Source organism: Lissotriton vulgaris, chromosome 5 (genome assembly GCF_964263255.1).
Source record: "Lissotriton vulgaris chromosome 5, aLisVul1.2, whole genome shotgun sequence".
Taxonomy (NCBI): domain Eukaryota; kingdom Metazoa; phylum Chordata; class Amphibia; order Caudata; family Salamandridae; genus Lissotriton; species Lissotriton vulgaris.
Window position 1 is genome coordinate 114,505,291 of NC_141693.1, and position 17,443 is coordinate 114,522,733.

General features: G+C 47.6%; 1 protein-coding gene across 2 annotated transcripts in view; it reads left to right on the forward strand.

The window, feature by feature from the left end:
• PMPCA (peptidase, mitochondrial processing subunit alpha) overlaps nucleotides 1–17,443 on the forward strand; it is a 127,075-nt gene that overhangs the window by 48,926 nt on the left and 60,706 nt on the right. For both annotated transcript variants that reach the window (XR_015295859.1, XM_086921026.1), the window contains exon 4: nucleotides 17,244–17,326. Coding sequence is in view for 1 of the 2 variants with exons in the window: in XM_086921026.1 (XP_086777152.1) it covers nucleotides 17,244–17,326 (83 nt within the window). In the remaining variant the exon portion in view is untranslated. The remainder of the gene's footprint in view (nucleotides 1–17,243; nucleotides 17,327–17,443) is intronic.

The window sequence follows — 17,443 nt, forward strand, 5'->3', positions numbered from 1 at the left end:
AGCCGAGCGGAAGAAAGCTGTCTTTTTTGTTTTTAATGTGTTTTTTGTAAGACCTGCGTGCTTCTAGGAGTTAATCACGCTGAAGGGTGGAGGGATTGTACCTCCAGGTCCTTTTTAGCAGTTCTTAGAAGACTTCTTTCTTCATTGATGTCGGAAGTGAACCAAGATCTGGAAGGAGTAGCCCTGTTTTTTTTTTGTTTGTTTCAATGAGGCAAGGTGGTCCAGGGTGAGTGTCAGATCGGAGTGATAAAGAGAGGTGAGTTCAGTGGTTAAGAGGTGATCGGTGGGGTTAGGGAGGAGCGAGCTGATTTGTTCTTCAAGGTCAGGTCGGGGAATCTGGGCTGTGTTTCTGATCCATTTGGGGGGGTCACGCTTGCGGTGTTGAGTTTGACCCACTTGGTTAATATGAAATAGAACTAAGTGGTGATCGGACCAGTCTATGGGGAGGATGTGTTTGACGGAGATTGCATTGCTTTCGGCAATAATTGCATCGAGGATTGCTCCCCTCTGGTGAGTTTCTTCTAGACAATGTTGGGTCAGATTGTTTTCTGTTAGTAGGTTGTTTAGGGTTGTATGAGCGGGTTTTGTATTTCGTTCCATCTAAGATTGAGGTCACCCAGGATTACGTTGTTAGTTTCCTAGAGCGCAATGGGCAATTAAGTTGGAAATGTGCATCCCGAATTCCGAAGAGTTGCCTGGGGGTGGTACAGAAGATGGGCCAGAGTGTGCCTGGCATCAAGGGTTATAATGATGACTGAGAGACATTCAACGGAGCTGTAGGAGCATGAGGTCGTTTCTGAGATCGTGATGTTGCTCTTGTGGATGATTGCTATACCCCCACCCCTGTTCCCTAGTCTGTCTTTATTGATCAATGAGAATCCAGGAAGCACCAGCAGGTCTAAACTGGGGTAAGAGATTGTTGAGCCAGGTCTCTGTGATGAAGGCAATGTCAATTTCATGGGAGAGGAAGATTTCTGCAAGTTTGGTTGCGTGTTTGATGGAAGATCTGCAGTTAAGGAGCATGCAGTTGATGTGGGGCCCTTCTTTGTTTTTGTACTCCCTGGGATGTGCTCTCGGAAAGCCGGCTAGGTGCGCTGGGGGTCTGGGTATTCTCTGGGGAGGGTGGTTATTTCTAAATCCTGTGATTACTTGTATCTTGGATTTGGGAGAGAAATACGCAGGGGTGTCGTAGGATGTGACTAGGTGTGTCACATCCTGAGCGGAAAGTGGGGATGTTGTTCTCCTGTGTCTTTTAGAGCTCTTGTCGTTCACTTTCGTGTTGGACCGATGTTCTGGGAACTAGTATCTGGGAGGGATGAGAGGTTCGAAGGTGAATGGTACCTTTTCGTGAATGGAATGTGAGGGGGTAAATTGCGCGGTGGGGGTCAGGAAGGGCTTTTGAGTCCTGGCTAGGATTGATAAGGTTTTGTTCAGGCCTCGGATCAGGGTTTCAAGCTGCATTACTAGGTGGTAGAAGCTTTGTGACGTGCTGTACAGGGAGGGTAGGATAGTATCTGGGGCATCATTGCCCTTGAGGGAGGGAGAGAGTTAGGGGCAGCGTTGCTCTTGGGGGATGAGGGTGGGGCTGGGGCAGCATTGCCCAGGGGGGCTGGGGGGGGGGGGGGTTCCCAGTCGTAACAGTTGTTGAGGGAGGGGAGGGTGACCCAGTCCTGATGTTTAATGTGGGAGGAGCTGTCTGTAATGAGAGTGGGAGGGCTCGTGGGCCGGCGCAGTGTCTGCTCCAGTCAGGTGATGTCTCTCATGTGGTGGGGGAGCGGCACATGGTTAGGTGTAGGCTGTGCTTGCGGGAAGTGTTCTGACCCGGATTTCAGGGAGGGAGTGAGGGGTGGGGTAGAGGAGATGCGTTGAATCCATGAGTGAGTATGAACGTGTTCATTGTTGGAGAAATGCAATGGGTGTCGCTGGAAGGTGAAGAGGGGGGATTCGAAGCGGAGGAGAGGGGTGACCCGAGCCTCCTCTGTCTAGGAAGGCTCATTGGGGGAGGGGTAGTTAGCGTGGAGCTCATGGGGGCGTTGATAGGTAGAGGAAGAGGGAGTCGAAGACCTCAAGGTTACCGCTCTTGGCCTGAATCAGGACAGTGCCATTGGCGTAGATGGTTATGGAGATGTTACTGCTCCTCGTCACTAGGTTCGAGAGAGAGGTCGTCAATTTGCGACTATGGGAGGTGATGGTAGTTTTGGAGATGGAGAGATGTGTGTTTAGGATGCTGTACCAGTTGTCGGGTCTATCAGTGTAGAAGATGAGGTCCATTTCTATCTGTCATCTAGAGGAGCAGTGGTAAGTGTCTACGAAGAGTATCCCCTGGTGTTGTCTAATCCGTCTGTGTTTGAAGTTTTTCTTCGCTTTACTTGAGAGGTAGGGGGGAAAGAGATTGCGTAGGAGTTCGGTCCATGGGGTGTCATGTAGTTAGTTGTTTGCGGGGCGGCAAATAGTTGCGCGACCGTTGGCATTATGTCACTGGGTGAGCGGGAGGAGGGTACTCTCCGAAGAGTAGTAGGAAAGGATGTCGTGCAGTGGCGAGAGTGTTGTCAGGTCAGGAGGGAGGGTGAAGGGGGAGAGAGGGAAGCTAACTCTAGGAGGGGAAGGGAGGGAGCTGTGAGAGGAGGGGTATGTGGGGGGGGGGGGAGTTCCTTTGGGCTAGGGTATTGGGGTAGATGCCGTCTTGATCTCCTCGGGCTGGGGCCTGTATGGTTTAATCACCTGGTGCCGGGGCCTCTAACTTTGGGGCGGTCATTGTGTGTGGCAGAAACTCCTCTGGCTGGGTATATGGATCGGAGAGTTAGTTCTCAGGTGTTGAGAGTGCACTCCTCGAGGTCGCAAAGAAGGGGTAGTGACTCAAGTCTTTTTTTTTTACTGACCCTGCCTCTGCTGATGGGATCCAGTAGGGATCAAAGAGATCCAGTAAGCCAGGCCCTATGCACTCTTGTTTTCGGCGGCCACTAATGGGTCAGGCGGCAGGGGCTGACCTTGCTGCTTCTACTTTCAGGGTCCTATCGTTGGTCTCTGGGTTACTGGGGGTGTTACAAGACGAGGTTGTTATGATCTGTGGCAATGAGGTGGGTCACGTCTGGCTTGCCCTGAAGCCACCAGTGTTTGAAGAGTTTTAGGGTTTTAAAAGCACTCCAGGGGTGCTGCCTTAATCATTCTATGATATGCAAAAGGAGAATTAAGCAGCCTAAAAATGGAACCCAACAGATTGTCTCACCTAAACATTATAACCACATAGTGATTAGCACTCTCTTGGGACATTCCCAATCCATGGCACCGTCCGAGCCATTAGAAATTAATTATGCCAGGGGCACAAGTCACCAAATCTCCCATTTAGCCAATGCACTATCTTGTGTAGTTGGTCACAACCTTAATTCCTGCAACAGTTGCACTTCTGTGAGCACAAGAACAAAAAGCATAGATTCTGGTGTAATTGGAGAGAAAACAGTTTACTCCCAATAAAAGTAGCTCGAATAGTGGGAACTGAGGGATAGACCCAAATACACACTGGGGTTGTCATTTTGAAATGATCGTCATCAAGAGGTTCATTTCACCGTCTCCTCAACAGGCTGTTACTCATTGTGGCTGTAGCAGTGTCTTTAAGTAGATTAATCTTAGAGGTGCAAAAAGTTTTGTCAATCTACACAGTACTTATCTCCATGGGTTTGAGTCTCGTAAGCAGAGTCTAAAAACGCGAGTAATAGTTACTTTTGTGCACAGTGCAAATATAAGTGACTTATGCCTGCCGAGATATCCATACCCGTTTGATAAGCAAGAGAAATGATATCTGATGCAGAATACATTTTCCAATGAAGAGGTCATAAAGAATCCTTTTTTTTTTAGCTGAATGAGAGCCCTGTGAGTCAGAATTAAGGTAAAATTAGTACTAGTGCCCCCACTTGGTCTTTAATAAGGATTGAGTCGCAAGCACATCGGTGGGCTCTTTCCCCATTTGGTTTTTTCTCTAACAACTTTGGTTGGACCATAGACCCTGGATTAGAATTGGAATTGGATACTGCCATATTTATATGCTCCTCGCAGGAGGTGATCCCTGTAAAGGATTTTCTAACACCCAGCTTCTCTTCCACAGTATTGATCTCCTGGTTGATTTCCCCCATCGTCTTTGTTAAGAGTAAAGTAGTATAACGGGTGAATGGGTGTTCCGTACGACATATTGCAATTGATTTTGTCCTGTCCATTACAAACGAGTTTGAGGAGCTAAGATGGGTGACCCAGCTTGGTCTGCTCCAGGGTCTGACTGGCGCAGCTTTGCCCACTTTTAGTTCTGTCTTCCTCTGGGCAGTGCCAGGGTGCACCCTGCACTCAGATTTTGAAAGCATCTTTTCTAGTGCTTGTGCAAGCAGAACCCGCCTCCTTCAAAGACCGAAATGGGAAGTGAAGTCTGGGCTTTGTCACCTCGCCTTTCGAGCTAAGTTCAGTCTCAATGCACACCTGCGTTTCGGGTCTTAAAAGCACCTTTTATAGCTCCCGTGCAAGGAGACCCCTCCTTCTCCGAAGGGCGACCGGTAAGGTGAAGTATGGCCCTTGTAGTCACCATGCCCTTCCAGCCACAAACCGCCTCAATGCATGCCCATGATTCTGTTTTTGAAAGCACCTTTTTGTTGTGTTGTAATTCTTCAGTCAGAAATTAAAGGCAGATAGATCCATAAACGTGTAGCCCAACATAGCCCAAGTGTAGCCCAATACGTATATTAATGTGCTATAAAGAAGAGAAAACTACACAGAGGAGGGAGGAAGGGAAAAGGAGGGATGAAATAAAAGAAAAGAAGCCAATAGTGGAAGAGAGGGATATTGTACATAGTAGGCTTAAAAATCCATAACTCTGGTTGTTCATAACCACGGAATGAGTTGGACAGAATGGATCATGAAAAGGGCGGATACATTTGGTCCTGCAAAATTAAATATATACAATATGATGTACATTTAGGATGATGGAATGTCCTAAAGAGTCTTAAATAAATAAATAGATCAACAAATCAACAGATTAATAAATAGAAAAATGAATAAATGAATAAATAGATTAGCAAATAGGTGAATGAATAAATAGAAGAATGAATGAATAGAGGAATGAGGAGAAATGTCATCTTACCCGGAGAAAGAAAGAAAGAGAGCATGAGAAAATGAAAAAAGAAAAGGGAAGGTAAGAGAAAAGGGGGAAAAGATGAAATGGGGGAGAGAGGAAACAGATAAGGCAATGAAAGAAAACATGCAGGAGTCTCGGAGAAAAGAAGCCCAGTCTTGTTGGAATATTTCTTCCTGATCTTGTAGTTTATATATTACATGTTCATGGGATGCCATCTGAATCATTGCTACTATCCAATCCTCCTTCGAGGGAGGGTTAGTCGATTTTCACAGTCTTAAGATACAAATTTTGGCTGTAGAGAGCGAAGTATGTAAAAGAAGACGCTGAGGGCGTGTAATGTCAGGTGAACTCCCAAGATCATGCAATAAAATAATAAAATAATGGGAGAGGTAAGGGAAAGTAGAAGGGGAATTGTTTCCTTTAGTGTATACCCTACTTGAGTCCAAAATCACTGTATAGAAGGACATTTGCAGACTATATGAAGGTCACAATTAACTCCAGAATACCTCCAACACCTAGTGTGATAATAATCCTGCTCGTTGTAATTTCGAAGGTGTCCAGTACCAGTCATGCGAAGTTTTGAAAAGACAATTTCGAACGCGCTTCCCGAGTACCCTTGTCTAAAGCTTCCAGTATGTCCGGCCGGACATCACCTATGGTAATGTGGAAGCGTTCCTGACAATTCTTGCCAAGAGCTGTAAGAAGTGGTTGTGAGTATAGGTGATTAGTTTAAGCACAATATAATCCCAACATTACTCCCTTATGTGGTCCCCAGATAAGAAGATAATCCAGTATTGGCGATGATTTTAAAATACAGGGTAGAGGACCCAGACTTCTCCCCAGGCAATTCTGCAGTTGCAAGTGTCGCGAGGCCTGGTGCAAAGGGAGATCAAATTCCTCATGAAGAACTGTCACTGTTTAGTATAACCTTGTCTAATGTCTGGATTCCTCTTGGAACTCCAACTAGACCCGTGAAGAGCCTGACCATTGATTTGAATACTTATATTACCCCAAAGTGGAGCTTTAGAGTGCAAACGATGAGCAACCCCTAAGAGGCGATGCACTCGTTGCCATGCGTGATATGTAACTTGAATCACAGGGCGCGGAGGAGATGTTCGTGGTTTATGAGTACTATATAAGTAGTCAAGGCCGTCGTCACAATTGAGTAGTAAGTGCTTTGTTGTGACACAATGTGGGGGGGTCAGTTGCACCTGGGAGCAGGTAAGCTAATTGGGAGAGGTGCACGGCTAAAGAGTAATGCTCCAATAATGGTAAACCTAAACCACTGTGGGAGCGACGAGCCATTAGTTTGGCAGCAGCTAGGACGCATAGATCCACAGACAAAGGCCCGTATGTGGGCATCCACGTAACAGTGTGGACAAAGGAACTACCATCGGAAGCATACCAAGAGCATATGTAAAGTGACCAAAGCAAAGAAGGAAATAAAGTATAGAAGTAAAGGCTGTGCGGATAATAGGGGAATATCAGGGGAAAGAAAGTGGGTAGAAAAAAAGAAAACGGGAAGAAGCTATGCCAGCGAAAGAAGTTGAAGAAAGGAAAGGGGAAGATGGAAAGTAAGTTCCGGGTAAGGAGAAAGATCAAGGATGAGATCTGTAACCTTCTGAAAAATTCCAAAGAAGGTTAAAGGATTGTGAAAAGAAAATAAGAGAGTTACTTGTATGTACACAGAGGAGAAAGTGAGGAGGAGGAAAAGCAAGGTTCTAAAAAAACTAGAGAAAAGACAAAGTAAAGAAAGGGAAAATTTGTAAATGTTCTACGCAGGAAAAACACAGCACCAGGGGGATGGGACAGCTCTCTGCGGGTCTAAACTTTTGGGCTGTGCGTGCCGGATGAGCCCCGTCCAGCGACAAAGTCAGTGGTAAAAGAAACATCTATGCAATAATATTAACAGCATTGAGGTTGAGATTATAAGAATCCTCATGTTTTCAAAGGTTTGAGTATACGACCAAAAGTATAAAGATTAGAATTAAAGTTGAAGGAATAGTGGGGAAAAGATGAGCATCTAAAGTGTTATAGTGTTAAAGGAGAGGAGGAGATCACAGGAAAAGGAGAGGAAGAGAGAAGGGGAAGGTCAATGTAATATGACATTTTCATATGAATGGTACAATCAAATAAACTTTGCATAACATAGTAGTAGTGGTAACTAAATATTAAATATCATTAGTAGATATTATCACGGTTAAGTATTATCATAGTTAAATATTAGGACAGTGTCGTTAAATATTATCAGAGTTAAATAACAATTTAAATATGAAATATTATAAATATTATCAGTTAATTGATATCGTAAATCTTGGTTAACCTGAGGAAGAGGGAGGGAAATGTGTGAAAAGGGATTAAGAGAGGAGGAACCTAATAGTACTTATAGCTCATAACCAATTAATAACAAATAAGAGGGCATTCATGTATATAGTCAGTTATCCAAATTCCTCTCATATAAGTTTTAACAGTACACAACAAAAAGCACAAGCAAACAGGTTTTGAAAGAAACTCTGAGGATGAAGAAATGTTAACATAGGTACGTATTGGGGAATATTGGAAAAGGGAATTGGATGAAAGAAGAACCTTATAAAGTAGGCAATATATAAGAAAATGAGCAAGAGTTCAGGTACTCATCTAGTCGCCGTTTTCAGAAGGCAAAAGGCAGCAAACGCTCATCAACTTATCGATATAGAAAGGTAAAATATTCAGCCAAAGTTCATGACACATTCTCCTCGGATGAAGGCAGGAGCATAATTAATCATTGTCTCTTTCCTGTATACAAGCTGCCACTGCCTGACGTACATATGTTAAATTGATATCTTCATCTTCGATGGGCGTCAAGACAAGGGATTTCCAGATTATCAAAAACGCAGGGAAGTCAATTAATCAACACAATACAGGACACACCCTCCTCTGATGAAGGGGTTTTTAGAGGTGAGCGTGATTTGTCCCCGTCTCTTGCCTGTGTGAGCGTAGCGACTGCCTGAAGGGCCTGTGCTTGGTCTACCAAAGGGTAAACAGGTCGGTCTAAGTTTAGGCCCGACCATGGGACCGGCCTCGATTACGTCGGGACACACCTGCAGATATCGTATAATTTAATGATGGGAGTTGGGATCCAGGTTCTTGTGGGGACGTAGTACATTCCATGTTCTGAGGAGAAAGATTGTCTAAGAAATTATAAAGGTCTTCTGGATTAAAGAACTCCTTGGAAATCCCATTTTTGGTAATCCACAAACGTGCAGGCTCAAAGAGGCTATATTTGATATCAAGCTGTTGTAGGCGGGGCGTAAGAGAAAGGAAAGCTTTGCCACGATCATTAGTTTCTTTAGGAAAATCTGCTGCCATTCTGATCGCATGACCTTCGCTTGTATATGGGCCAGGGGAACGTGTCACTTTGATCAATTGACGGGCCTTTTCATGTTGTAGGATGCTGACTGGCAGGCGTGGTTGCATATTTTTCCCTGTGTTTGGTTGATCAATTAAATGAGCTCTGTGCATCTCCAATGGCGGATCAATGGTAAGACCTGTGAGCTTTGGAAGGGCTTCTCTGAGAAAGGATTTGGCGTTTGATCCTTGGCAGACATTGTCTCACCGACTTCTGTCTTCCAGGTCTATCACTTTGCTCCTTATAGAATCGAGGCAGTTTTCTACTGCAACCAACCATGCAGTGAGGCCATCCATCCGGGTTTGAAATTCAGCTATGTCTGTGCGGATGGATTTGGTCTCGGTTCTGAGGGCAGATATGGAGGTCTCTATGCTCTCCAACCGTCAGCTCACAGCAGAAATTTCCTGGAGTATCCGCTCCATGGTGGAGTCCGGTTAGGTTGTCCTCATGGGGTTAGGTGGTTTCTGAGTGGAGGGAATGACACCACGTGTATATGAGGTGGAGTGGCCCTGATTTAGAGCTTCTGAAAAAAGGAGTTGTCTAGCGGGTTTCCCAGACGCACTACCAGACTGCATCCCCAGCTCTTCTGTGTCGCTCCTCTGGTATGTAAACACTTCGCTCAGCTGATGTCTGCAACAGTAGTCAGCGTAGATATGCGTGTAGCAAACAGGAGAGAGAGCTGATGTAGGGATATCAGTTGAGCCCTAATACGTGGCTACTCCTGGTAGTGGACCGACTGGATGGAGAGAGGCTGGCAGCTATGTCGAAGGGCCAAAATATACACCATAGGCGCAGGATGTATAAGGAGAGACCTCCTCTCTAAAGAGTCCAGATAGCCTGTATTTCGCCCCAGGAATGCAGATGGTGGGACTCAAGCATGCCTCATGTTAGAGGTAGGATGTATGCCAGGAAAGACTCCTTGAGGGCAGCGAGTAGTAACTTCCGGAGGGTCCTAGGACTATACTTCCATATCACTTTTCGCACATCTGTGTCTCTGATGAGACTATCTTCTGTGCTGTAGATGCTTGCCTTTGAGGGTCAATCAGTCTGCGGGGGCGGCAGTCGGAGATAACCAGTGTGGGGGTCAATAGTAGTGTAGGCTGGCCTCCAAAAGCGTGAGGCAGTGCGTTGCTGGTCGGTTCTTCCTCGTTGATTCATCCAGGGTTGATCTCCATGGGTGGATTGCTTCTGAGCCCACCTGTAGAAGGGCCAGTAATCAGTGGACTCAATCACTCACTTATATCAGGTGTATAAACACAGTGGTTTCGGAAGATGGAAAGCAAAGCCTGTAATGCTGAGACTCTCATCCATCGGATCCTGCAACTGGTGACTAGCTTTTTATAGCATTGGTCGTTGCCGTCTATCAATCGTGGAAGCCATCCTGGGGTCAGAGGTAAGACCGTTGAGGCACTCGATACCAAGGTGCAACGAGGCAGGGCACATTTTCGCAAGTTAGGTGATCCCTCTCTGGTATGCTCATATGGTGGCACCAGACCATTTCTGCGTTTGTCACTGTAGAATCACAATTTAGCAGAGCTGATGTAAATCACTGCAGGTGTGTCATATCACATGCCCCGCCATTAAAGGGATCTTTAGAGGGGAATAGAGCGGGGCACCCATGATGGCAAGCGGCCTTCACTGACTCCAGTACTCTGCGGCAAGTAGGGAGGGAGAGCGACTGTATGAGGCAGTGCGTAGCTCTTCTGAGATGGGTGAGCCGCTGTCCGCCCACCAATGCAGATGCTTGCTGACCACAGCTTCTACATTGCGGCGCGGGTCCGGTATGGCTCGTTTGAGTTGAGACACAGAACGGGTCACCGCGCGTGGCTGTGCTGGCGGTGGTAGTGGGAAGGCTCTGCCCTGGAGTCGTCGGCAGACACAGCCCAGTAGGGAGCCTGGGTTAGTCAGACATGTTCCTCGGGTCTGGCAGCAGCGCAGTCTGGTTTGACCGAAGAAGAATCCGGGCCGGGACACAGCATGTGGTAAGTATGTTGCCCCCAGTAATCCCGCTGCAATCGCTGTTAATCTGATGCCTTTATTCACAGTAATTCTCCCTATAGAGCGCCGAGCCTGTCCTGCTCGTACCGACTCCTTCGCGCCAATCGAACGCGGGTGCGCGCGCAGCCCAACATGGCCGCCGGCACGTCACGTCGGAGCGTGACGTGCAACCACTAGACTGCGTCTCTACATATCTCCCCTTTTTTATCAACAACAACAATATTTACTTACAGTCCACTGTTCATATCATAGTCCCTGAATCTGGCTGGCCTGATCACGGCTCTACCCCTTTGAGTCAGTCTTACCGGGGTCTTGGGGGTGCCTTCTTCACTCCTTCCTTTACACACTGGTGCGGCGGGGCCTCTTTCCTCCTCGCTCAAACTTCCTCCCGCCGTCTGCTCCTGATCACCTTTTCCATTAGCTTCAGGCTCTGTCTCTGACTGGCCTTGCAGGTCGATTTCCTGTCCTTCGTCTCCTAGGTCCATTCCGCCGTGGTCCCAGTTCAAAACCTTGTTGCATCTCGCCATGCGGTCCTGCGACCATACATTTCCATCACTTAGTAGGGCCGCTCTGCCCATAACTTCCTGTACCTGCATGGGCTCGCTATATTTGCTTTCTCCTTTTTTCTGCAATGTGGGCAACTTTACTCGTACCCATTCTCCCTTTTCTAATCCGGTGTTCTTCACATTTCTCCTGTTATCATAGTGTTTGGTGTAGATTGCTTGTGCCTTTTCCAAGTTCGCTCTCACCACTGCCGGGGACCACTCACTTGTTATCGTTTTCTCCTTCCACACTCTGTTGTCTTGAGTGAATGGTTCACGTCCTCTCAATATCTGGAAGGGACTGTATCCTGTGCTCGTTGGGGTGATTCTGTATGCCCACACCATGTGCCATATTTCCACTTCCCAATCCTTGTTGTCTGATATTGCCGCTTGTACCGCCCCCATCACCACTCTGTTAAAACGCTCTACTAGTCCGTTTCCAGCGGGGTGGTATATGGATGTGTGTCTCGCCAGGATGCCGTTCCTTTGCATGAAGTTGTTCCATTTCTCTGATCGGAATTGTGGCCCATTGTCACTGAGAATGGCCTTTGGGATACCTTCCCTCACAAAAGTATCTGCCAGGAACTTTATGACAGTCTCTGCGTCCATGGTTTCTTCTATTTTCAGTTCCGGCCACTTCGAATACCTGTCTACCAAGACACATACGTACTTCTGGACCCCTCGTGTGTCCAGAATCGGGCCCAATATGTCCACTGACAGTTCTTCCCATGGGTTTTTTGGTTGATCAAATGTTCCCATTGCAGGGCGAAGGGTTTTGAGAACCTTGTCGGCGCCTTGGCATCGAGTGCAGCTTCTGACAGCTCTCAGATCCATTCCTGGCCACCAGTAGTCTTGCCTGGCCCTCAGTCTCAGTTTGCTTATACCTAGGTGTCCGTCGTGGAGTAGGTCCAAGAGTTTACCAATGATGTTGGCCGGGGGAATCACCTTTTCCCCCCTGTGCACGAATATCATTTTATCGTCCATCGACAGCTCTTCTCTTATTTCAAAGTAGGGTCTCAGGTCTCCATTGATCCACCTCTTGTCGGGCCATCCTTGGGTGATGTGTGCTTTTACTTCCTTTAGGGGCTGGTCTTCCTCGTATGCTTGTTTCCACTCCTGGAGGCTGATGGTGGTCTCTTGGTCAGCGGTGAGCGCCACCCATTCTTCTGTTCCTGTCTTGTCCTCCTCACTCGATTCCATGGCTGCCGCCCTGCTCAAATAGTCCGCCACTCTGTTCTTGCTTCCGGGGATGTATTCCACATCGTACCTAAATTCCAGGAGTTTCAGCGACATCTTGGAGATCCGGGGCGTTGCTTCTGCGTGTCCACTCGACGTCAGCACCTTCAGTAAGGGCTTGTGGTCCGTTCTTAGTTGGAACCGAGTGCCCCATAGGAACTGCCTGAACCTGGTGGTGGCGGCCCACACCACCGCCAACATCTCCTTTTCTATCACGCTGTACTTCTTTTCCGTGTCGCTCAGCGTGCGTGATGCGAAGCTAATCGTGTCCAACTGTCCTTGTCCTCGGTCCTGCATGAGGACGGCGCCTAGCCCTTTGTCGCTGGCGTCCGTGGTTAGCACAGTCTTCCCTTGCGGGTCGTATCCTTGGAGTGGGATGGCTTCCACTATCTCCTTCTTGACTACCTCGAACTCTCCTTGTGCCTCTTCCGACCAGTGGAACTCTGTGTTCTCTCGCGTCAGTTGCCTCATATGGTGAGTTTTGGAGGCGAAGTGCTGGACGAATTTGCCGTAGTATTCTGCCATGCCGATTAGGACCTGACTTCGTCTTTGGTGGTCGGGGGGGGCGCTTCACATATCGCTTTCACGTTGTCTGCCTTTGGGGTCACTCCCCGTACTCCGATCTCGTGCCCCAGATATGTCACTGACTCCATCCCTATCCGGCACTTGGACCACTCCGCCGTGAGGCCTTTCCGTTCCAGGATCTGCAGCACCTCCCCAAGCTTCACATTGTGGTCGTGTCTGTCCCGCCCCATCACTAAGATATCGTCCTGGAAGTATTGGACTCCCGTGGTTTTCTGGAAGAGTTGATGCATCAATTTTTGAAATACTGCTGCCGCGGAGGCCAGCCCAAATGGCATGCGGCGGAATTGATAGCATCCGAATGGGGTGATGAACGACGTGAGGCGGCGGCTTTCCGGGTGCAGTGCAATCTGGTGGTATGCGGAGGTCAGGTCGATGGTGGAGTACCATTTGACGCCCCTGGTGCTAGCTAGCATCTCCTCTATCCTGGGAAGGGGGAATCTTTCTACAACAATGTTCTTGTTTAACTCGCGCAGGTCGACACACAGCCTGACCTTGCCACTGGGTTTCTTAACCACTACCAAGGGCGCGAGCCACTCTGCACACGTGATGGGCTCGATGATTCCCTTCCTTTCCAGGTCCTGGAGCTCCTCCCGTACTGCATCGCGCACTGCTAATGGAACGTTTCTTGCTTTATGGGCAACTGGTACTGCGTTTTCCTTCAGAATGATCCTGTGCGCGAATTTTTCCAGTTTTCCCACTGTCCCACCAAATACCTTGGGGAATTCATTCTTCCATTTGTCTGCGTCCGGCCAGTTTTCGGGTTCCGTCAGCAGTATTTGTTCTTTGTCTCCCGGGTCCAGCTTGATCCCAAGGTCTCCTTGGTCTAGCCATCCCAGAACGGAGGGACCTTTCTCCGACACGTAGAGTTTGCAGAAGGCGGATCGGCCGCGGAATTCAAAGTTTAGCGGCCTGAACCCCGCCATGGGAATGCGGTCCCCATTGTATGTGACTGGGCGGATGTCGAGCTTTTCCAGTTCTGGGCCTAGGTGTGGTGCAAATTTTTCTTCCCATACGGCTCTCTGGACGATGGTGTAAGGTGATCCGGTGTCTGCCACCACGCTGATTGTGATGCCTCCTATCGTCATTTCCAGGACGGGCTTCATAGTTCTCTTGCCGTTTATGCTTAGGACTTGCCCATTTACACTCAGCATTTGATCGTATATACAAAGTACCGTGACAACCTCCTCCTCCTATGCTGTTTCTTCATGGTCGTCATCGTTTTGGCCTACGTATTTTACCATGCTCTTGGAGGCCTTTTTCCTGCACACCTTCTCGTAGTGTCCAATGATGCCACAGTACAAGCATTTGGCGCGAAATGCTGGGCATTTCCTGTCGTGTGCTTCGTGCGACCAGCTTCCGCATCTGTAGCATGACTTCTTGTTGCCTCCTTGCTTCCCTTGGTGACTCGCGTTGCCGTACCCCTTGCCTTGCCCCTTGTCCGCTGTCTTCTTATTCTGGAATTCTCTGCGGGGCTCTTCTGCGTCGATCCTATTCACCATGGTGCTAGGCGCGGCCTCTTTCTTCGTCGCGTCTGCGCACCTTCTTGCCAACTCTGCCCTTTTGACGATGACCATTACGTCTTTTAAGGTGGTGTCTCCGCTGGCCCATAGTTTGTCTTGCACGGGCGTGCACGTGGTGTGCATAATCACCTGGTCCTTGATGAACTCTTCCTCCCAGTTGTCGTATTTGCACGTGGCCGCGAGGCATCTTAGTGCCGCCACATACTCCTCTATCGTCTCTCCCTGGCGCTGCTTCCTCTGTTGGAAGTTGAACCTATCCACTGACACGCACACTGCCGGCCTGAAGTGTTCATTGAGTTCATCTATTGCATGTGCGTATACGCCGTCGTCTGTGCTTGCCCTTTGCTTTGGTACCAGGCTTTTATATACGCGCAGCCCTTCGGGGCCTAGGTTCAACAGTAGGATGCGTTTCTTTCTAGAGGGTTTGAAAACTTCTTCATTTTCGTCTTCTAAGACTCCAATGAAATTGTCAATGTATTCCCTCCAGTCCTCCCATTTCATCAATGGTTCTCCCGGTCTGGGTAGGAACTGCACCGGCGCCGTCGCGTATCCTGCCTGCGCACTCATCCTCCAACTCTTGACCTGGGGTTGAGCACTTGTTTGGCCTCTGGGGCTCCCTGGTGTGCTGTCTTGCTCTTCCTTGCTGATGTGGGTCTGGGGACTACCTGCGTCAGCCCCCTCGCGCTTTGGTGAGGTATCCAGCGCGCTCCTCTAGACTTCAAGGTTGTGCTTGGTCCTGGCGCGCTTTTCTTGCCACCCCGGGGTCTGTCCCTTCGTGTGGTGGCCTTCCTGTGCCTCAGGGCGTTCTTGGGCTCTGCCGCGCTCTATAGGGTACCTGCTAAGTGAGCGTCGTCTTCCTCGGCCCTCTGGTTCTCCGGCGCTGTGGTTCTGCTTGGCTTGTGCTGCACTTGCCCACTGGTGTCTTGCTGTTTCCCTCGGTGTGGTTTCTCACTGTGGGGGGTGGGGGGTCTGGCATCCCACCCTCGTCGCCATTGTGGTATGTATGTTGCCCCCAGTAATCACGCTGCAATCGCTGTTAATCTGATGCCTTTATTCACAGTAATTCTCCCTATAGAGCGCCGAGCCTGTCCTGCTCGTACCGACTCCTTCGCGCCAATCGAGCGCGGGTGCGCGCGCAGCCCAACATGGCCGCCGGCACGTCACGTCTGAGCGTGACGTGCAACCACTAGACTGCGTCTCTACACAGCACGTGACAGAACACTCCGCTGTATGATCGCCAGGAAGCCCGAAGTCATTGGGCGCATACCTCACAGGTTCATCTCTTCAGCTCCGTACACATGTCGTAGCCCGTAGCCTTCCGTTTGTTCGGCCTCAGCTCCTTTGGAGAAATCACAGTTTGGGAGCATTATTTGGCAGCAGGGTTGCCGTCATACCACCCTCGGCTGCTCCGCTGTCTATAACCAAGGTTTTAATCTACATTAGATTCCCAGGAAGCTCTCTCAACGCTGTCCGGGGCTCCTCACAGCATGGAGCTCCGGAATTAAGCGGCCATCTTGCTACGTGCCTAGACCACACCCCTCAAAAGCACCTTTTGTTGCATTGGTGCTAGCAGACCCCTCTTTCTCCCAAAAGGCGACGGTTAAGGTGTAGTATGGTCTTTGTAGTCACTGTGCTCTTCCAGACGCAAACACTCCCAATGTGAGTCCCGACATGTCAGTTAATCAAAAGTGAATTAATGTAACACACATTTAGTTCATAATGTTATATTTTGCAATGTGATAAGCTTATATGACTATATTTGCAATATTATATCTAAATGGACACTGCTACATTTTTTACAGTATTTTGTAATTGATTTCTAAGAGTATCCAAAAGGTTGACGACTATGTGCCTCATTTATTGTCATTATTTAACAGAACACAGTCTCACAGAATGAAAATAAGTACCAGGGCATCAGTCCTCTCTGTGTTAATTGTTTAAGTTAAGAGCCAAAAACAGTGAAGTAAGGTTATAAAAACAGAACAAAAAGATTGAAAGGTAGAGGGGTATCTTCTTGCAGAGGGGCATTGGGACAGGCCATACAGAATAATATCTCACGTTCCTGGTGAAGGCTACCCGAACCGGAGGCACTTAGCCTTCCCTCACTGACTTATCATTGTAGCTGGCCTTGTGAGGCAAGAATTGCAGACTTTGCTATTACATTGAACATAAGCTCTATTGTTCAAACAGGTATGCAGATGTGTTCCATCTCCGAAACTTGAAATGGGTTTTATTTTCTGCTGTGCTAGAATTAGATTAGCGCTTGGTAGTAGTAGGAACATGAATAATGTTGCTCTAAAGTTATAACCGCAATTATGTAGGAGTGGTTCCTTTAATTCGGGCTGTTAATAAATGTTGCTGCTGCCATTTTATTTGTTTATATTGTGCTTCCACTCCATATTGTGTGCACTAGACTGTTTTTGAATTTAAATACATCTTTAAAATGCATCCCTTTAATTCTAGGGTTCGTGAGTGCTCAGTTCCTTCATGAGGTTTGGGATTCCACTAATTATCCTTGTAATGTCTGTGAGATGGTTTCAGTACAACTGTTTTTCTAATTTGGGTTGGCCCGTTGACAGAGTCCTTGGTGCCAGGGAGTCTAGAAAACTGACATATGTTTCTAGAAAACAACTAAAAAAGGTATCAGAACCTTGTGTGTACAGTTAATCATTTAGATATATTTCTAGATAGCAAATCGCGTGTTCGTTTCTGTATTCAGTTGAAGATGTTTGCTTGGAAGGATCACATTTCAGTCATACACTTTTTATATTTGTGCATACTTAGTGTCTTTGAAGTTTGTAATCCTTATTAACATGGTTGAATTAACTGATTCCATTAACTTGTATTTCCTTTTATAATAGTCCACAGCTCAGTTTGGCAGCAAAGATGAGATTCTCCTCGCTTTAGAGAAACATGGTGGCATATGTGACTGTCAGACATCAAGGTAAATGTTTGCTTCCAATTATATGTTAAGAAGGAGCAGTTATTTTATAACACCAATACAAACACATTGCTAGTATAATGTTGCAGTATCTCAGAAAACCCCTAGCTTTGATTTTTT